Genomic DNA, 22470 nt, shown 5'->3' on the forward strand with positions numbered 1-22470 from the left:
TCACCCTTTATAGGAAAAGGAAGACATCGTTTGAAAATGCCAAAATAATACTTTGTGATATTATTGTGGGAGAATTATGTAAGGTTGTAGAATCATATAGCAGGGGAATCTAACTCACTGTATGGTTCAAGGATACTTAAAGATGATCCTAATGATGAGTATGGGGGGCAAAAAAAAAAAGAATAAAATAAAAATATAGTACAGGGTTTAGACTTACAGTCTCTTTTTATTTTTAAGATTATTTTCTTCTCTTGTAACTTTGTACTGTCCCCTAGCATTTCCTTTCCCAGAAAACCCAGTGTCATGATAATTTTGAATTACTTGGCTATGCTTAGTCATTGACATTAAGCCATCAACACCAAAATATACTAGTGAATGTCAAATTGCCTGGCAGATGAAAAGGATTAGACATAGCATTTTCCCATAAGTGCCCATTCTTAAGTGGCTGACCCAGTTTGTAGCCCAGAGCAATCCAGTTGCTTGGTATGAGCACTGTTAGATGACCATTCCGGGAGCAAACCCTGTTTTATGATGGCAGCCTTCAAGTTTTTAGCCATCTGCTTGCCAGTCATTTCTAACCTCATCATCCCTTTCATTCTTGACATATAATTGTCATCAGTGGGGACTCTTTTGAAGAGAAATGTTACCCTTAGCAATTCATCTTCTTTGTGTTTCCTCACATGTGCAGGGGAAGACAGTGATGTATTGAGCTGGGAAGGCGGGATCATTGCTAGGAGCATATTGGGCTTGGCATTTTTTTCAACTTCCCCAGCTCAGAGAGAATTGCTGCCGCCAGAAATAATCTTGAAATGCTGTCTTCCCCACCCCCCTTTTTGGATATTAGAAACCTTCTCTTCCTGTTAAAAATAGGTTTTGATAATGTACTCAGAGGTCTGACAAACACAAGAGAAAAAGCAGAAGGGAAAGTGGAGAGCTGACCCGTAGAGCTTCCCTACAGGGGGCTGCCATTGCCCCTGGGGTGAAATGGACAAATGGAGTGAGAAGCAAGGCTCCCATTTAGAAAATTTGTGGGAGAGGAAGAACTGAGCAATAGATGTTCATCTAACACATCTAACATTTTGGATTGACCCAGGTGAGCCGGGTAATTACTGCATTTACCTTCTAATCTAAAAGAAGTATGAGGCCCCTTATGAAGTGCAATTTAGGATATGAGGCTAATTTCTTTTTTTAATTTTTTTAAAGTTTATTTGTTTATTTGAGAGAGAGAGAGTTGGGAGAGGGAGAGGGAGAGAGAGAGAAAATACCAAGCAGGCTCTGCACTGCCAGCACAGAGCCAGCCCGATGTGGAGCTCAAACTCATGAACTATGAGTTCATGACCTGAGCCAAAACCAAGAGTCAGACAGTTAACTGACTGAGCCACCCAGGCAAACCATGGCTAATTTCTTATATTGTATCTTAGATGTTTTCCCATGGACAAAGTCAAGTGATGATACAAGTAATAATCTGGAAATTTCTGAAGAGTACCGAAAACCTTCCTACTGTTCTTTGTGCCCCATTCTTTGCTGTTAGCTAATAGGTTACCTCATTGTCTTATGTGCTAGATCTACAGATGCTGGGTGAAATCCAGGTAAAAAGCCATTTTCCAGATAATCCATAAGCAAAAAAAAAAAAGGGGGGGGAAGTTCAATTTATGGAGCACTTAAATGAATGCTGTGAGCAGCGATAGATCATTTTGAAATCATTTTGACTTGGACTGAGATAGAATTTATGAATGGATTGGCACTGGCACCAAAGAAAAGTCTGAAAGACATTTACATGATAAATATTATCATTATGAGTTTGCAATAACCTTGGCAGTTAGGTTTGAAGGGACAGTTAACTAGATAATCTTTAAATCGCAGATAAAATAGATTTAAAGGAACCATTTTCTAGTTTCCAGAAAGGGTTATGACAAATCTTACTTTTCCTTTTCATCATCAGGGACAAACCTGAAGAATATTTTGGTTTGCAGTCCCCTTGTTCAAGCAGCCAGCTTGATAGAAAAATTCTATCCCTATGGTTATAAGAGAAGTTCAGAATTTTATTTCATTTCACAGGATTTGATCAGTTTCTCATTGTGTCTTGGGTAGACCAAAGTAAATGTGGGTTCCTTATATAGCCAAGAAGTAAAAAACACATAGAAATTGGGAGGGGGAAGTTGATCTTACAATCTTACTATACACTACTACACCAAAGGCATCCAAGCTTCTCAAGAAACAGTAAGTTACATATTATTTGGCTGTGTAAAAATTCATGACCGGCTCATACTAATCATTCATTTTGTTCAATCACCCATCTGTCCATCCATCCAATAGTATTTATCATTTGATATTAGCTTTAGAGAGCTGATCATCAGCTAAACAAAGTTGTTTCCACTTTTTCCTTTGCAGAAGCATTCCTTTAAGGAATGGATTCTTGGGGTGCCTGGGTGGCTCAGTCGATTGTCCGATTTCAGCTCAGGTCATGATCCCAGGCTCATGGGATCTACTCCCGTGTCAGGCTCCATGGTGAGTGTGGAGCCTGCTTAAGATTCTCTCTCTCTTTCTCTTCCGCCCTCCTCTGCCCCCCTCCCCCTACCCCATCTCAAATTTAAAAAATAGATTCTTGTACTCAATGTCAAAAACAACTAGAGGTGCTTCTCGTTGTCTCCAGTAGAAGTGAACCCTCTTAAGTAATTCATAGAGCCCCTAAAAGCATAACTTAAAAACTTACAAGCAAAAGACTAGAGATACAAGTGAGCCTTTTCCTGTCAAAGATCTAATATTTTTATTTTGTCAACCCAAGTCATTGGACCAGGGTTTCATGGTCTGGATAGATTAACTTGCTCTGGTTGGCTGTGGCCAGGTCAGTCACAAATATAAAACTTTGGAGTCAGGAGATTTGGGTATGACAGGTCCAATAAGATTTTCTGAATTTTAGGGTCCTGTGGGCTCCACAACCTGGTTGCATATTCCACATTGGCTTACCTAAGCAGTCAGTGTAAAATGAAGCTATAGTTCAAGCTGTCAAGATCAGGTGAGCCTGTTATTTAGAGCAACACCTCTCTGGCTTCCTGTGTGCAAATCCATCATCCATGAGCCTGCGGAAGACGTGGTCTGGGGTCACTGACTTTATACACAAGGTTTTAATGCAAATGGAGCACTTGTCAATTCCCAGTCTCTGAGTTCTCCTCCCCTTTGCACAGAAATGTCAGCATGTATGCCCGAGTGGGGCTAGCGAAAGAGCACTGCATATGGGGTCAGAAGATCTGGGCTCTGGTCCACCCGCGGCCAGATAATAGTTATCTGGGTAGTTAAAACGTGGGCCACTTTTTTAGCTGTTCTTGATCTCAGTTGTGTCCCCTGTAAAATGGGGGTAATCATAACCTCATTGGGCTCTAGTAAGCATAAAGGAAATGGAAGATTTATAAGGTGTCTATCATGGTGTCAGGAAAATAGTAAGTACTCAAGAAATGGTTAACTCCTATATTCCTATAGTTATCACCTCTACTTATGTGGCTGTGCCATTTGCCTGGTCTAAGTCTGCCTCCTCACTAGAAAATCAGCATAACAATAGTCCTATTTCTATCTGTGAAGTACTTTGCAAGTAAATTGAAATATGCACTTAAATGTTTAAGAAGTAGACAATAAGGGTCCTTGTCCTTGAGGATATTATATTCTGAGGGGGTTGGGGGGCATATAGGCAATAAGGTAAATAAATAAACTACTTACAGTAATTGAAAGTTACAAATAGTCTGGAGGTGATGAAGATAAGGACATGGAGCAAAATAAAGGAGATAATGAACGCTTTCTAAGAGAATTATGATTTAAATAGGGTAGTCCAGTGAAACTCTGAATAAAATGACATTTGAGAAAAGATGTGGAGAGAGTAAGGGAAGCCCAATAGATTTGCTAAAAGAGTGTCCCAGGTGGGGCATAGTTCAACTTGTCAAGAAGATCAGAGGAGCTTCTTAGAGCAGTGCCTCCCTGAGTTTAGAGTAACCCTCAAGAGGGACCACACCTACCATTTGGAGGCAATAGCTTGCAAGACCAGTGTCCCTAGAGCAGAGAGATGGAGGGAAGGATAGGAGCAGATGAGGTCAGAATATAATTCGAGGAGGAAGCGTGAGTTGGATACTTAACCTTGATAAGCTTCCTAAACGTAGCTTCAGACTTCCTTTTGCAAGAACTTCCACAGAATGACAGCTTGTGACAGGATGCAAAAAAGCACTTTTGGGGTCCGGCAGGCCCAAATCATGCTTGTGTAATTTGGGACATGTTATTCAACCTCTCCAGGTCTCAGTTTTTCATCTCTAAAATAGGGGCAAAACCTTTTATAGTTGCTGCAAGGTTTGTCAGTAATGTGGGTAAAGTGCTGGGGACAGTGCCCAGCATCCATCCAATCAGAATCCAGTCAATGTCAGTGAGCACTTAGCTGGTGCAGAACTGTTCCTTTGGCTCATCTACAAGAGTGTTGGGAGAGACTGGCTTTGGGCCTCCAGTGGCCACCTCCCTGTCCACATTATTTAATTCAGGGCAACAATCTGGATGATTTGGCATGTCTGTCACTGCCTTAACTGTAAATCAAATGAGAGTCAAGATCTATCTTAGAAGCTTTTCTATGGCTTGTGCTATTTTTATTCATAAATGTTGCTCTAGTCTTCCATTAAAGCCAAGTGGTGACTTAAACATTGGTGGTATTTTCATAAAGTGTAGAACCAGCTATTACTGAATTGACTGAGGGTACTTACAACTGACAAGTACAAGTTAAAGCAACCTAATTGCCCTTATCTGGGTGAAAGAATGTAATGTGTGATTAGCCCTATTGTTTCATTAACTCTCATCCCAATGAAGGGCTTGTGGTGACAGTGAGATACTCTTCCCATGATCCAAGTTCAAACCCCCTTATTTCCTGCTCAGAATTTTGTATTGGCCTTATGTTTCTTCTGCTTTGCTACCTTGCACTTTTCCAATTCCTCCCTAACACAGCAGCCAGGATGGTCAGTCACTCTTGAACAATATCTAGATCCTTTCAGTTCTTGGCTTCAAAATCCCCATTTGTGCCTTGTTCGAACAGAATCACACTGAATACTCTTTCTGGAGAGGGAAGATCTCTCCAGTTTAATCCTATGTCAGGTCCTTAGTTCATCTGCTCTAAAATATTTTTTTAATGCCCCGACCAGCTCCTTAGAGAAATGACTAGTTATAGGACTGGGCGGGAAATATACAAGATGAACCTGAGGCATCTTGTAGAGTCAGAAAGTAAGAAAGTGTTCAAAAAAAAAAAAAAGGTGAAGGGCAAGCAACATGGGGAGACAGAACACAACAACCAACTGAAGGGACTCACAGTGGCCAAAACTGGAGCATTCTGAGCAAGAAAATAAATAACGTAGCGTTGGGTTATAACCCAGTGTGTAAAATAAACATCTTTGAATCCATACTGATATGAGTGATTAAGTAAATAGATGAAAAAGAAGAGACAAATCTGTCATGCACAATTCCCAGTAATTTTAGTAGATGCCTCAACCTCACAGAGGTGGAGCCTGACTCTCTACTCCCTAAGTGTGGGCTGTACATAGTGACTTCCTTCCAAAGAGGACAGTATGGAAAGGCAAGGAGGAGAGTGATGTTATCTGGAGGGAATCTGACCAGCCCTGCCTTAGCCAGGTGATCAAGGTCAACATCAAGAGTGGTAAGTCATGCTGATAGTATGTGCCCTTTACCTCTGTGGTCTTCCTCCAGAAACACATAACCTCAGTGTAATCACAAAAAAAAAAAAAAAGAATCAGATAAATCCCACCTGAGAGACATTTTCCAAAATACCTGAGCAACACTTCTCAAAGCTATCAAAGTCCTCAAAAAGGAAGGACTGTCTGAAACTATGATAGAGAACTATCATAACCAAGAGAAGCCTAAGGAGCTATGACAACTGAATGTAATGTGGCATCTTGGATGGCACCCTGGAACAGAAAAGGACATTAGGTAAAAACTAAGAAAATATGAATATAGCATAGACTTTGATTAATAATAATGTATCAGTGTTGGTTCATTAATTGTAACAAATACAGCATACTAATATACGATGTTAGCATTAGCAGAATAGAAATAGGAAATAATAGGGTGTGGCATATGGGAACTGGCAGTATTATCCTAACAAATTTTCTATAAACCTAAGACAGTTCTATATTAATTAAAACGTGGTTCTAAAAAAAGGCTGTGACCTTTCACATTAGTGAAATGCTTTCCCTTCATCATAGCCTGCTGAAGTTCTCCCTTTCAACTCACAACTTAAGAAGCCTTTCAATAATTTGGCTGAGTGAAATAAGTCAGTCAGAGAAGGACAGGTACCATATGCTTTCACTCATATGTGGATCTTGAGAAACTTAACAGAAGACCATGGGGTAAGGGAAGGGGAAAAAAAATAGTTACAAACAGAGAGGGAGGGAGGCAAACCATAAGAGACTCTTAAATACAGAGAACAAACTGAGGCTTGATAGGGGGTTGGGGGCGAGGGGGGAAAATGGGTGATGGGCATTAAGGAGGGCACTTGTTGGGATAAGTACTGGATGTTGTATGGAATCGATGAACCATGGGAATCTACCCCAAAAACCAAAAACCAAGAGCACACTTTACACATTGTCTGTTAGCCAATTGGACAACAAATTATCTTTAAAAACTAAAATAAATAAGTAAATATTTTGATACTCCAAAAAAAAAAAAAAGAAGCCTTTCGAATTCTTCAAAAACAAATGGGTCTCCCCTTTGGCCTATATCCACAGAAGTTGCTACTTGCCTTATGGTGTTAGTTTTAGGTAATGAACTTCCTTCTTCATTCATTCAACCAACAATTATAGTGTACCTACAGCGCTTGTTGACAGTAAGGCTAACCTGGGCCCTGGCCAAGCTTTCAACTTGCCTGCGGTCACAGACGTGTGGTTACAGTTGTGTGAGGCAATGCGTAGGGTGCTAAGAGAATGAGCAGTGGCAGCAGTGAGGACGCTTTCGTAAAGGAACTGACCTTTGCATTTAGTTCAGAGAAGAGTTCATGAGTGAACACATTTGAGTTGTGGGTGGAGGGTGGAAGGATAGGAAGTAGGAGGAAGTATTCTAGGACACGCCATCCTTGCACAGTCACTGAGGCAGAAAGGAGGAGGGAATTGCCAAGGAAATATAATACAAATGTGACCAGATATAGTCATAGGTCGCATATACGGACATTCGGCCGCGTGTCAGGCTCAGTGCTCACCCCTCTACGTGTGTTATCTTGGTGTGCACTGATGCAACCCTTTGAGGCAGGTGTTACTATTTTTACCATTTTACAGATGAAGAAACTGAAGCACACAGTAAGAGGCAGAGCTGAGATGCAGACGAAAACTGGCTGGCTCAAAAGCCCGAGCTCTTCCTGCCATTGAGAGGAGGCAGAATTAGTTTCACTCGAACCAGAGATTCTTTTGCTTCTTTCCTAGTAAACCAGGGTTTATCAACCTGGGCACTCTTGACATTTTGAGAAAGATAGTTCTTTGGTGCGGGATCTACCCTGTGCATTGTGAGTTGTTTAACAGCATCCGTGGCCTTCACCTGCTGGATGTCTGTAGCACCTACCCTCCACCAGCGATGACAAATAAAACACCTTCAGACTTTACTAAATATCACTGGTGGAGAGGGCAGATAGCAAAATCACCCCATCCCCAGCCCTGCCTTGAGAATCATTACATTATTTTGTGGGTTCTCAGGGTAGGATGGGGCCATGTGTTAAGTCTTTCCTGATTTCTGTCTTCCTTCCCTCCTCTCCTTCTCTCCAGTGTTTCCTAAGTGCCCCCTGTGTATGGGCTGAACCCATGTCCCTAACAATTTATCACACAGTGACTTGTACATAGTGGTTGCTTAACAAATACTTGCTGAATTTATGCCAACTGGATCCTAAATGTTACGGGTCCATTCTTGTCAAATAAAAAACCTTCTTCGTAACATAAAACTTGATACTGGGGAAGTTAATTTCTGGTTTCTGGGTACTTGGAGTATCTTTAGTGTCCCTGTAGAGCTATCCTACAGGCTGGCAAGACCCACCTGAATGCTCACCAACATTTAGACAGACCCAGCAGTGCACCTGTTAAGAACCTAGTGGAGAGTGACATACATTAGGTTGCCAATAAATGTTGAATGCATGGCTGACCTGTAACAATTAAGTGAAGCCATATGCCTAGCTCTGTAATTTGAGATGCCATTTAAAGCACATACCTATTTTCTCCAGCAATTCTTTCTATCATTTTTTGGATGAGATCTGGATTTGGGAAATGACTCCCCAACTAGATTTGCTATTCAGCCCCCTTGAGAGTAGGCGGGCATTGGGCGGGAGAGCTAATTTCTGGGCAGTTTTCCTGCCACCACTGGTTCTGTATCACTGGAGTGTCGGTTGCTTGTCATTAAGCGGGAGCTCAGAGAATTCTAAATGGAAAGATAACATAGGATTGAGCTCCCAAAATATAATGCATTTAAATCAGATAGACTCTTTATTTTGTGTTAGCGCCAGGCATTCCCTGGTTCACCGCTTCTCAGTATATACAGCCCGGAATCGTTGCCTCTTGAGCACTATTCATTGGTGGTCTTTGGTGCATTTGAAGTATAGGGCTGTACTACCTGTCTTCTGCAGGACTGCACGTACCTACTATAGAATCTTGTATACACGTGTGTATCGATGTTACAGAGAGAGGGTGAGGGAGAATCCCACAGTAATTATACTTCCTGGAAACTTTTTCTGTAATTTCTCTTACTCTCCCCAACCCCTCCACGTGTACCCCCACAGGCTTTAATGGCCCCTGATTTATTTCTAATCAGTGTCCCTCTTCTTTCTGTCTTGCCAGAAGGAGGGACATGTGAAGTGATAGCTGCACACAGATGTTGTAATAAGAATCGAATCGAGGAGCGGTCACAAACAGTAAAGTGTTCCTGTCTGCCTGGAAAAGTGGCTGGAACGACAAGAAACAGACCTTCCTGCGTCGATGGTAAGTGGCCAGTTTTACATCTGTCCTTAGGTGTTTATGGAGGTGTTCACTGCGCATAATAAATATTTTTTGTTTCATCTACGGTTCAGGATAGCGAACAAGGTGCATCCAAAGAGTTAGACGGCTGTACAAATGCCCGTCCTCAGCAGACTTTGAATTCTTGTTTCTCTGGCTGTGGAATTGTCACATAGCTCTATTTTAATGTTTTCTTAGAGATTAAGGTACAGTAATTTTTCAAGTCAAGAAATTGGAGGGCCCCATTCATTTGTGGAGTAATTTTAGATGAGGTTATACATAATGATGATGGTGACGATAGTACTAAAGATAACAATACCTAACGTTTACTCATTGCAAATATAATGAGCATTTACTATATGCCAGGCACTGCTCTGGGTTTATCACATGCATTCGTGAACAAATAGAGATGCTTTGAATGCTTACGATATGCCAAGCAGTGTCTTAAACACTTACCATGCATTATCTTATTTACACCTCCCAACGATCCTATAATAGTTCCCTACTGCTGTGTAACAAATTAGCCCCTCAAACTTAGCAGCTTTAAACAGCAAACATTACCTCACAAGTTCTGTGGGTCAGGAATTCAACTGAGCTGTGTGTGACTGGCTCAGGGCATTTCATGTAGTTGCAGTCAAGATCTAAAGGCTTGACTGCTTCTGGAGGAAGGTTTTAAGATGGCTCACTCACAAGACTGTTGGCATGTGGACTCACTTCCTTGCTGTGTGGTCCTCTGCAGAGGAGCTCAGTGTCTCACAACACGGCAACTGGCTTCCTCCAGAGTGAGTAATCCAAGAGAACAATATAGAAGCCACAGTAACGTTCTCTTTCATAATCTGACCTCAGAAGTTACCCTTCATTGTTTCTACAATATCATATTGGTTAGTGAAGTCATCTCCATTCAGTGTGGGAGTGAACTATCAGGACTTGAAGGCCAGAAGACAGGGATCATTGAGACAGATACATTTTTCCTCCCATTTCAGACATTAAGAAACAGAGGCTTGGAAGGGTTATGTAATGTTCCATTGGTCCCATGGCTGACAAGTTGTAGCTTGACTGACTCTTAAGCCCAGAGTAACTAACTGTAATACCAAGTCTTGGCCACCGTCTTTAAAACAACTTTGTATGTCCTAATAGTTGAGCCAAGGCTCACAAGGACCACAAATATCTCTCCCCATCTTTATCTTTTATAATTTTAGAGCCAAGTGTGAGGTGATGTTCAAATTCTTCAGTAAGAAAATCAGGACTCAGAGAAGTGAGTCACCTGCTCAGGGTCACACAACAGCAATTAGACCCTGAATCTCTTGGCTTAGGATCCCTGGTTGTACCTCTAGAATGTAGACAGAGCAGGACACCTTCTAGACTGACTTGTGTTATTTATTTTCATTATTATGTGGTTAGAAAGAGAAACAAACTCAAGCTACACCAAGTAAAGTTGTTTTTTAAGAAAATAGAAGAACCCTGGGGAGCCCAGTTATAGGAAACCTCATGGGATTCAATTCATAAATCCTTCAAGTGGAAGCCATCTTGTTTTCTTTGTTCACGGGACACACATTTTTCTGATCTCTGTTCTCCTCATTTTTCTCCGTGTGAACTGGTTCCCTCTTCCAAGATTTTAGCTTTTGAACCCCCATAGCTTAGGAGCTGGCGTCAAGTTCTTATTTCCATGGTGCCAACTCTGATCTCATGGCGATCACAATACAGCCCAAAAATATTTGACTCAGTTCCTGTGTTTTAAATGTGTTCTCCAAAAAGACAAAACATACCTGGCTCAGCCTGGGTCACGTGTCAACCTTTGCCCAATCAGCCATAGCCAGAGAGCCGTACGTGTGGCACGTACAGCTGCCCATCATGTACCAAGCTTTTCTTTTTTCTTTTTCCCAAAGGATGTGGAGAAGCCAAGTTTGGGAATATACTATGATCAGTAAGTTCTCAATTAAGGCATTTTCAGTGGTCATTTGGCACTATTTGGAGACATTTTTTTGGCCTAGACATCTGTTGCAATTATGGGGGTACTATTCACATCTGATGGGTAGAAGCCAGGGATGCTGTGAAACATCTTACAGTGCACAGGCCAGCGCCCACAGCAAAGTATTATCAAGCCCCGGACGTCAATGGAGCTGAGGTTGAAAACCTGCGCTATGATTATTTATTTCTTGTAGATCGCAGTCAACACGGCAAGGTACCTCCAGTGCAGGAAAGGCAAGCAGCTAGACTAGAAATGCTGCTTTTCTTACTTGCAGGAGGAAACTCTTGGCCCTTGAAGCCAATAAATATTGTAAAGCCGTGATAGTTTCTCACATTGTCTGCCAAAGAAAAAAACATCGAGTCTGTTCGCTATAAATCTCCATTTTGTTTCCAGTTCATTTTTATCTCTAATGATCTAGAAATAGAATTGCCTTCAGGATTTGGATGTAAGACACAAAGAACAATACATTGTTTATGCTGGCAGAGGGGGAAATGGCATCTGGCCCTAAGTTTCTATGAGAAGTTAAAGCACATGATGGTAATATTTTGTCTGTCGGAACAAGTGTGCTTGACTTTGGAAACTCTGAATCCTTTGAGGTGGTAGGTTCAGGCAAGAGGGCTATTAGTCCCTATCTTCCAAGCAAAAGTCTATAAAATATAGAGTATTCTATAGGATCAAGCTGATGATTTATATTTTCTAAAGCATTCCACTCTTCCAAAATCCTTGACTCCGTTGGCGCATCAGAGTAAAGTCTACGTGTTACTCTGGCCAACATTGTTTTTATGGGGGTGCCTGGGTGGCTCAGTTGGTTGAGCTTGGTTTTGACCCAGGTTGTGATCTCATGGTTATGATATTGAGCCCCATGTCAGGCTCTGCACTGAGCCTGGAGCCTGCTTGGGATTCTCTCTCCCTCTGCCCCTCGCCTGCTCCTACGTACTCTCTCTCTCAAGATACATAAGTAGATACTAAAAAATTATTTTTATGGGCCAAATCTCCTCATGCAAATTAAAAATGAAGCATATATATAAACTAATAATCTTTCCAGTGTAGTTATTACGATCACGAGCTGTGCCATTAGACAGACATGAGTGGAACTCAGCTACACCAATTACTAATCGAATTACCTTGGGCAAGTCACCTACGCTTGTTACTTGTTCCTTAGCTCTGAAATGGAGATGGTAATTGTTTCTACTTCTCTAGTTTGGGATGAGGATTAAGGAAGTCAAGTGTGTTTTGCATAATGTCTGATTCCCATGAAGTGCTTGCAGAATGATGGCATCTGTTTCCTGTCTTACTAATAAGTGTGGGTAATACTTGGAAGAACACATTGCTTCACAAAGTTGTGCTTCGTTGTCATCAAACACGGTAGCATTTTAGTGCCAACCTTTTCCTAAAACTGCTTCTCACTGATGATCCTGGAGATCACTAATGCTGGTAAGTCATCTTCAGGAATTCAAGTTTATTATAGGAATTCTGAAAACTACAGAAATGATCCATACCTCAAAATCACACGGGATATTATTGCTCAGAGATTATCATTACTTTGTAAGAAAACGTGTATATGTCCCCTTTGGCTTCACCCATTACTAAAAAGAAACTCACGTGGTAGGTATTTTATTGAACTAAAATGTTACAGTGCTTTTTATCAACAGCTTGTTTCCTTCAACATGAGGTGAACGTTTCCCAATTTAAAACATATTCTTCAAAAACATTATTGTTAATCACTACATGGGGCTTCAGAGGTGGATATAAATGATTGATCTATTTCCTCCACTTTGGCATATTTACAATGTTTGGCACACTTCTCTAAGTCTAAAAATGGATGGAAACCAGCTTCTCCCCATAACAGTAGTTGACAACCCATACACCATATTTGTCCTGAATATATTCTGTTGTACATAGCGCATTTCCCATGTAAGCGTTCCAATTGCTGTTATTTACTTTCCTCTGAAATTACAGGTCACTTGCCTTCCATAGCATTTTCAAAACCCGACAAACAGCTATGATTTTAAAATAAGCATATATTGTATTATTCAAAATCGGAGACCAGATGATTTAAAATGGGACATACATTTGCAGCGTAATTTTAGCAACTTATTCAAAAGTAGAATATAGGATATTGGGAAAAATTTTTAAATAGTGGCCTTTGAGTTTAAAAAGTATATTCTATCACCTAATAAGTGAAAATACCAAAAGAAACTCTCAACACTAACATTCACTCAATTTTGTGATATGTATAAAGACTTTTTAAAGTGTTATGCTCTTGGATTTGTGCCTAGCACTTTTCTGACCAAATATTAAATCATTACACTCTGATTCACACCCTCTTGTGTCTTGTTAAGTATTCTCTAACCCGAAAGGAAGGCACCTTCCTCACTATCATTGTTAACAATAATAAAAATAAGGGCGGGGCACCTGGGTGGCTCAGTTGGTTAAGCATTTGACTCTTGGATTTCAGCTCAGGTCATGATCTCAAGGTGGTGAGTTTGAGCCCCTCTTGAGTTCCTTGCTGGGCATGGAGGTTGTTTGGGATTCTCTCTCTCTCTCTCTCTCAAAATAAATAAACATTTAAAAAATTAATGGCTAATATGTTCCTGAAGGCTCACCATGTATGTATGATTCAAGTCTTTCAAGTCTCTGTATTCATTTAACTCTAACCCCAACTTCTGAAGGTGTCTCCTTCTCTTACTTCCCTTTTGCCTGTCAGAAAATTGAAGCACAGAGATTTTGTGACTTGCTAACCATCACGCAGCCAATAGTGGCAGAGCCAGAAATCCATCCCGGGCTGTCTGACTCCAGGGCCCTATTTACCAAGTGTGGACAAACAAGGATGTAACATAAACACACGTTCCCTTCCAAAGCCTTTCTTGCGAGATACCAAAATCTCTAGGTGAGAAGAGGGGGGAAGCCCAACTATGTGCAGACTTTCAGAAACATCCAGTCCTTTGGACCCTACCTGCCCCTTCCCTTACTGTGTCAGAGAGGATTGATTAATTGCCCTTTCTAAGGTTGTAGTCATTGAGCAATTAGAAGCATTTTTATAAATAATGATTTCTGTTCTATGGAATGATTGAAGTGTCATGGAGATGGGGAAGTGGCATAAAATGACTAGTTTATGGGGAATTTGTCATGTGGGTTTCTCTCTTTAGGATTTTATTCTCATGCACTGTAAATGTGAAAAAAAATCATTCAAGTCCTAGTTTGTAGAGAAGGGTTTTTAATTCTCTGTAGATTTTGGCATCAATCTTATTAAGAAGAGTCTACATGATAAGTTCATAGGCCTTTCCTTTTCATTCAGTGTGAATTCTGACCATTTCTATGACTGATTGCTACAAACATTGTCTGCTATTGTCGTCTTTTTATACTGGATACCGGCCAGAAGCGACTAGCTTACATCACAGAACTTCCTAACTTTAACAGCTATGGAAATCCCAGATTTTTTGTTTGTAACTAAGATTCGTGTACAGTTAATGTAATGGAAAAGTAATCATATCCCTGCCTATTTCTGTGAAGACAAAAACCTACAATGTAAGATGGCATTTTACTGCTGGCTCATCATACATAACCTTTAAGATAAGAGCAAGCAAGAAAGAAAGATACACAAATATTCAGACCCAGAAAAACAGATAGACTTACAGGGAAGGAGACAGACAGTGAGAGAGGACATATAAAGAGGGACAAGGAAAGGGGGAGTCCGAGAAAAAGAGGTGTAAAAGAGATATGAGACCATGAGTGCTTAGAAGGTATATTAAACATCTACCTATGAAATAGCTTTATTCATTTGTCCAAACAATTGTTTGTATTCACTCTCACAGTTATGACTAATTTTAACAAAATGAAATCTACTTGGTAGATTGAGACTTTGAATGTTTTTTTCAAGTTGCATGGTAAGAGATTCTAGAACCAGAATATCTGTAAAAATAGCTTCTGGAGATTGCTTCTTTAGAAAAAACATGATAAAAGTTTCTTGACCACATACCAACACATTCCCTAGAGGCAGCCACGGTCAAGAAAAAGGTCTGATAACTAAAGGAAATTTGAAATTCAGCAATAGTTTTCTGTAGAATGTTATGAAATATATATGAGAAATACTGCATATAACAACCCCTTCATAGCCATTCAAAATACAATAGCATATTAAAGGCTCTGAGAAGTTCTGTAGACAAGAAACTTGTTCAACTTTGACCCATTATGTCCCTCCTTGACTAGAGAACCTTTTTCTATTCAACACTTATTGATATCCCGTAGACCCAATGTTCCATGAAACAGACTTTGGGCCATGCTGGTGTGGACGTTATGGACTATGTTTTTGTTTTTGTTTCCAGGAATTTCTCTTAGGTCTTTTGAGACTGACTAATAATTCCTATGCCAGCAGCTCAGTGTTTTTCCTAAGACTGGCTAACCAAGCATTGCACAACGGGTCTTGGTGGTATGTGATTTATAATATCTCTGTGACATGTCGGGCTCAGCTGCAGTTTGGAAATCATCTAGGGACCTTCCAGAGCAAACATTGTATGAAAAAGCTTAAGCCCTTATTTTTATTCACAAATATTAACCATTTTTGAGAACAAGGGAAGATGACCTATTTTGGTTCCGCCATTTGTTACTTGTCTACACAATGAAATACGAAGATAATGAATTGCTGTGGTGGATCGGGATGGCACAGCAACAGTCTGTGGTCCCTTCATTACTGTCTCTGTTCGAGGCCTGCTTTGTTCTTTCAAGGCAGACTCCAGCTTGTTTAATAGGTGGGACGGTGAGCTCAGTTGGCTTCATCAAGAGGCATTTCTGAAGGGAGATCCCACTGTTATTGAAGAGGGTCTACTAAAGGATCATTAGTAAAATCGTGGCACATCTAGGTATAATTTCTGAATTACATACAAATTTGCTTTTGCTCCCCTACTTGGCACCTAGTCCTGCCCAGGTACGTGAGGGATCCAAGCCTCCATTAGCAAGAGGAAGGAGAGAAAGGATATAGAGGAACTGACAAAGCTTTTTGTACCATCTGATAAAAGGTCTGTCCCTGTGTTTGTTCCTTTGCATAATAAAGACAACAGAAATTCAGCTTTCAGGTTTTCCCATGCTTCCTTTTTTTTTTTTTTTTTGATGTTTATTTATTTGTGTGAGAGAGAGAGAAAGAGAGCGCGACAGAGTGTGAGCAGGGGAGGGACAGAGAGAGAGAGGAAGACACAGAATGGGAAGCAAGCTCCAGGCTCTGAGCTGTCAGCACAGCGCCCGATGATGTGGGGTTCGAATCCACAAACGGGAAGGTCATGACTTGAGCCCAAGTCAGGTGTTTAGACGGAGCCACCCAGGCGCCCCAGATTTTCCCATGCTTCTAAAACTAAGAGTGGATGTCATTTTTTTTTAAGCAGCAGTTGCCAAATGGCAGCCCACTGGCAGAAACTACCCTCAGACCTATTCCATAGATTGGCAGAGTGATGGGGAAACCTGACTGCGTGCCTTTCAAAGGGACACTCCAGTTTTTCCTGTGCCTCTCCACTCTCCACCTGGCTGTGGCCCTCCGATGTGACCTGCCTGATCCCTGACGATAGGGGAATCCATGCTTCCTGCTGAGAGTCATTTCCCTGCTATTCTCATTAATAAAAAAATTAGTTTTCTGGGGGAAAAAAAACCTGCTCTTTGATATCAAAGTAACATACATAACTTGGCATAAATAGAAGTGTGCATACACAAAAACAGCAGAGAAAGGAAGAGTAAATCCCCTTCTCCCCTTTCCCACTGAACCTCTCACATCTTAATTGCCAGAAGCATCCACTGTTACCAGCTTTCTGTGCATCCTTAGGGAATATATCCATGCCCCCGCAGGCCTGTGGATAACACATACATACAACCTGATGAATCAAAATGGTGCTATGTAACTGAAACATTGGTCTGAATCTGTATTTTTTTTAGCATAAGAAAATATCTTCCAATAGTTGTCTTTCAGTGAAAGAATGCGGTACACATGGAAAAGATGTTCAGCATCACTCAGTTGAAGAAATGTAAATTAAACTCTGAAATGTAGTGCTTCATCAATCAAATAGGCAGAGATAAAAAGTTTGGTAATTCCCAGTATTAAGGAAGGAGAGAAAAATTACTTATAAATCATACTCAGTGATAAACAGCTTACAGACTCAATTAGTTAGCCACTTTTCTTTATTTCTTTCACCAGAAGAGAAGAAGATAAATAGGAAATTTGGTAATGAGACTGGATGTTTGGGGAACATAATATGAACTACATGCGTTTTAACTGCTCACCGTGACTTTATTTAGCAAGAGTTCATGTGTACGTCACGCCCTGCCTTTCTTCAATAAGGTCCGGTTCATCCATTTGGATATCATCTAAGACATCTTCTAAGGATTTTGATTTCATTTCCATGGGAAAACCATATATGAAAGTATATTTAGTGCATACACCTGGACATAAATGTAGGAAGTCCGTTGTAAAGTCCATTAATGTAGCCACTTGGGAGATACAAAATTCTCTGCACAAGTATTTGTAGTGATGTGTATGTCATGTGCATGTGTGTGTGTGTGTGATCATGGTACAACACCAAATTCTTGTCCCTTACCTAGTTGGAATGTACTTCCTTATACAGAATTCCAAACTCATTACGAAAATTTCCTGAAAGTAGCTCCAGAGTCATTCGTTTCCATTTATCTCCAAAAAGCTTAGATGTTTTCAAATACCTGTTCTTGTTTGATATGAGAGCACTTTTAATCAATTCTTATTTCTTTCAAAAAAGGGGAAAAATGTTTTTCTAAATCTAAGGAGTCAGCTCCTCATCCCTCTCCAGCTGGGCCTCAGCCCAGATAAGGCAAGATTTCAGGGTCCTGTGTTATTAATGTGCTGTCCATATGAATAACGAGCGAGCCTTCTGAATTATTTCACACTTCTAGGAAAATCTATAGCCCTGTCCTTCCGCAACAATGCTGGAAGCCACTCAGGATGTTGGTACATTTCTTTGTGGAGTGTTCCGATATCTTCATCTAAGAATGTGGTAAAACTTATGTCCCCTTCTGAAGCCTGTGCAGAAATTTATGCAGATGAATAATATTTTGAAAAATTAATGATGTATTCCTCAATACACCCAAGCTAGTGGAATTTTTGAGGGCCTACTTCAAACCTAAACAACAAAACATGAATCACCCACTAACCAGAGAATAGAGGCCCAAATATTTGGTGTTTAAGTTCAAAAGCCATTCCGAGACTCCGATATACAATGGAAGAGTTCATTTATTTCTCCCCCCAAGGTAATATGATGGGTCAGCTCAGGGAGGGAGAAAGAAAGGAACACTTGAAGAGGAAAAATGTGGTCCATGGAGTAAAGGCTGCCTACCACTACCACCAGAGACGTATAGACTCACCTATCCAACCACCAGCCAAGAGAGCACTTTACATGATAACTCAACACACTGTCTTCATATCCTTTTGGTTGCCTTCCTGGGAAGACCATCCACAAACGGCAGCTAGCCTGTTGCATCCTGACTCTCCAACAGCAGACATAACCACCGGAGTCTTAGCCTTCCATACTGCATAGGTGACCTCCAGAATGCTTATGAATTCTCTGAAGTGAAAGGAGGAACCTAGGCTCCTTAATAGGTAGAGTGGACGTAGAAAAGAAATTTCATGCACCAACTACCTAAGACTAGATTTCTCACCGAGCTAAGACATTGGTGGAACACTCTTACCTTCCCCCAACCTAGGTACTTCACCTATAATCCCTGATATTATTTGGTACTTTCATCACTGTATCATTTTTCTTCATTTTATTTTTTAAGTCATCTCTACACCCAGTGTGGGGCTTAAACTCACAACCCTGAGATCAAGAGTCGGACACTCCACCAAGTGAGCTAGTCAGGCACCTCCCAAGATTGCATTATTTAAACAATTCAATGGAAAATTCAATGGACTTAAATTCAGTTCTAGCTAATATTACTTAGGCTGGTAAAGTGATTGCGTGGTTAACCAGCCACTCCTTCAAAGGAAGGTCCCATTTTTTCAGATTTAGAAGGGCCTGCATGCGCCTCCTCAGAAGGTCTCATTCATCATCTCCTTTGGTGCCTACACACCAGATTTGCTTTCTGCTGGACACCTGTTCTCATCAACACTCCTCAGAGTGCAGGAAACCTAAACACTCTCAGTAGTGGCTCAAGTGAGAAGCCAAGTTATTGTGAGACTCTACAGGAGTCCAAGCGCAGAGATTATTCCATAGCGAGACTCAAGGAAGCTAAAACAGAACCAGGACACGTGTGCTTCTCATAGTTCTGTCTCACACATGATGTCACCTTTCGTCTGGGGACCCTTCTGGATATTGGCCTTCTTCTCTTTTCTCTGTGGATGAGGGAGGTTAAGTCTGTCCATGTTAGCTGGAAACAGTCCTGTCAACTGTATGGTCACTAGTTATAGTACTAGTTTAAAACTGCTAGTTATACTGGCTGAAAAGCATCGAGTCCTCCTCTGTGCCAGCGCCTGTGTACTACATGTGCAGCCATACCTTACTTTATTGAATGCCACGGATACTCCATTTTTTACGAATTGAAGGTTTGTGGCAACAGCAACATTTCTCCAACAGCATTTGCTCACTTCGTGTCTTTGCATCACGTTTTTTGGTAATTCTTGCAGTATTTCAAACATTTTCATTATTATTACGTTTGATGTGATGCTCTGTGATCTTCGATGTTACCAATGCTGTTGTTTTGGGGGGCAGCATGAACCACACCTGTTAGATGGTGAACTTAATAAAAGTGTGTGTTCTGACTGCTCCACAGACCAACTCTGCTCTCCCATCTCTCTCCCTCTCCTTGGACCTCCCTGTTACCTAAAATGCAACAATATTGAAATGGGACCAATTAATAATCCTACAATGATCCCTAAGTTTTCATGTGGAAAAAAAAAGTCACATCTCTCACTTTAAATCAAAAGATAGAAATAATTAGGCTTAGTGAGACATGATGTGTCGCAAGCCAAGATAGGCAGAAAGCCAGGCCTCTTGCATGAAACAGTTAGTCAAAATGTGAATGCAAAGGAAAAGTTCCTGAAGGAAATTAAAAGTGCTACTCCAGTGAACATATGGGTGATAAAAAAGGGAGACAGCCTTATTGATGATATGGAGAAAGTTTGAGTGGTGTGCATAGAAGATCAAACCAGCCACAACGTTCCCTTAAGCCAAAGCATAATCCATAGCAAGGCCCTACCTAACTCTCCTCAATTCTGTAAAGGCTGAGAGAGGTGGGGAAACTTCAGACGAAAAATATGAAGCAGAGGTTGGCTCATGAAGTTTAAGGAAAGAGGCCACCTCCATAACATAAAAATGCCAAGGTGAAGCAAGAAATGCTGATGTAGAAGCTACAGCAAGTTCTCCAGAAGTTCTAGCTAAGATAACCAGTGAACGTGGCTACACTACACAACACATTTTAAATGTAGATGAAACAGCCTTCTATTAAAAGAAGATGCTGTCTGGGATTCCCATAGCTTGAGAGTGGAAGTCAATACCTGCAGGCTGACACAGTCCTGTTAGGGGCTAATGCAGCTGGCGACTTTAAGTTGAAGCCAGTGTTTGTTTACCATTTCAAAAATCCTATAGGGCCCTTAAGAATTATGCTAAGTCTCTCTACGATCCAGTAATTACACAACTGGGTATTTATGCCAAGAAAACAAAAGCACCGATTTGAAAGGATGGATATGCACCCCTATGTTTATTGCAGCATTATTTACAATCGCCGAATTATGGGAGCAGACTAAGTGTCCATAGATAGATGAATGGATAAATAATATATAGATACATAGATATAGATATAGGTGATATAGATGTAGATGATACAGATATAGATATAGATGAATGGAATATTATTCAGCCATAAAAAAGAATAAAATCTTGCCATTTGCAATGACATGAATGGAACTAGAGAGTTTAATGCTAGGTGAAATAAGTCAGAGGAAGACAAATACCATTTGAATTCACTCATATGTGGAATTTAAGAAACAAAACAAACGGGGGAGCAAATGAGATAAATCAAGAAATAGACTCACAGACTCTTAACTATAGAGAACAAAATGATGGCCACCAAAGGGGAGGTGGGTGAGAGATGGGTGAAATAGGTGAAAGAGATTAAGAACACACTTATCATGATGAATAGCGAATAATGTATAGAATTGTTGAATCACTATATTGTACACCTGAAACTAATATAACACTGTATGCTAACTGTACTGGAATTAAAATAAAAAACTTAGAAAACAAAGAATTATGCTAAATCTACTCTCCCTTTGCTCTAGAAATGGAACAGCAAAGCTTGGATGTTAGTACATCTGTTCATCACATAGTTTGACTATTTGAGGCTCACTGTTGAGACCTGCTCATAATGAAAGATTTTTTTTTTCAAAATACTGCTCACCTGATCATCCAAGCTGTGATGGTAATGTAAGATGAGATTAGTGTTGTTTTTGTACCTGCTAACACAGTATCCATTCTTCAGACCATGGGTCAAGGAGTAATTTTGACTTTCCAATCTTATCATTTAAGAAATATATTTTGTAAGGTCATAACTGTCATGGATAGCGATTCCTCTCATGGATCTGGGCAAAGTAAATTGAAAACCTTCTGGAAATGATTTACCATTTTAAATGCTATTCAGAACATTTGTGATTCAGGGCACCTGTGTGGCTTAGTTGATTAAGAGTCAGGCCCTTTTTTTAATTTTCGTTAATGTTTAGTTATTCATTTTGAGAGAGAGAGAGAAAAAGTGTGAGTGAGGAAGGGACAGAGAAAGAGAGAAGATCCCAAGCAGGCTCAACACTCAGTACAGAGCCCAATGTGGGGCTAGATCCCACAACTGTGAGACCATGACTTGAGCCAAAATCAAGAGTCAGATGCTTAACTGACTGAGTCACTCAGGTACCCCTAAGCATGCAACTCTTGATTTTGGCTCAGGTCATGATCTCATAGTTTGTGAACTCAAGCCCAATACTGGTCTCTGCACTGACACTGGGTAGCCTACTTAGGATTCTTTCTCTCTCTCCCATTCTCTCTCTGCTCACCCCTTCTCTCTCTTAAAATAAATAAATATTTTTTTTTAAAAAAAGAACATTTGGGGTGCCTGGGTGGCTCAGTCGGTTGAGCATCCGACTTCAGCTCAGGTCACGATCTCGCGGTCCGTGGGTTTGAGCCCTGCATCAGGCTCTGGGCTGATGGCTCAGAGCCTGGAGCCTGCTTCCAATTCTGTGTCTCCCTCTCTCTCTGCCCCTCTCCCGTTCATGCTCTGTCTCTCTCTGTCTCAAAAATAAATAAACGTTAAAAAAAATTTTTTAAAGAACATTTATAATTCATGGGAAGAGGTCAAAATATCAATATGAATAGGAGTTTGGAAGTTGATTCCAACTGTTATGGACAACTTTGAGAGGTTCAAGTCTTCAATGAAGGAAGTAACTACAGACGTGGTAGAAATAGCAAGAAATTTGGAATTAAAAATGGAACCTGAACATGGGATGAATTGTTACAA

At 40.6% G+C, this 22470-nt stretch overlaps 1 protein-coding gene across 5 annotated transcripts in view; it reads left to right on the forward strand.

Moving 5' to 3' along the window:
* TAFA1 (TAFA chemokine like family member 1) overlaps positions 1 to 22470 on the forward strand; it is a 666172-nt gene that overhangs the window by 528851 nt on the left and 114851 nt on the right. For 4 of the 5 annotated variants that reach the window (XM_045051846.1, XM_045051843.1, XM_019824172.3 and 1 more), the window contains one exon: positions 8841 to 8981. In XM_045051846.1, coding sequence (XP_044907781.1) covers positions 8841 to 8981 — 141 coding nt within the window. The remainder of the gene's footprint in view (positions 1 to 8840; positions 8982 to 22470) is intronic. The other variant, XM_045051845.1, reaches the window with a different exon arrangement.

Source organism: Felis catus, chromosome A2 (genome assembly GCF_018350175.1).
Source record: "Felis catus isolate Fca126 chromosome A2, F.catus_Fca126_mat1.0, whole genome shotgun sequence".
Classification (NCBI taxonomy): domain Eukaryota; kingdom Metazoa; phylum Chordata; class Mammalia; order Carnivora; family Felidae; genus Felis; species Felis catus.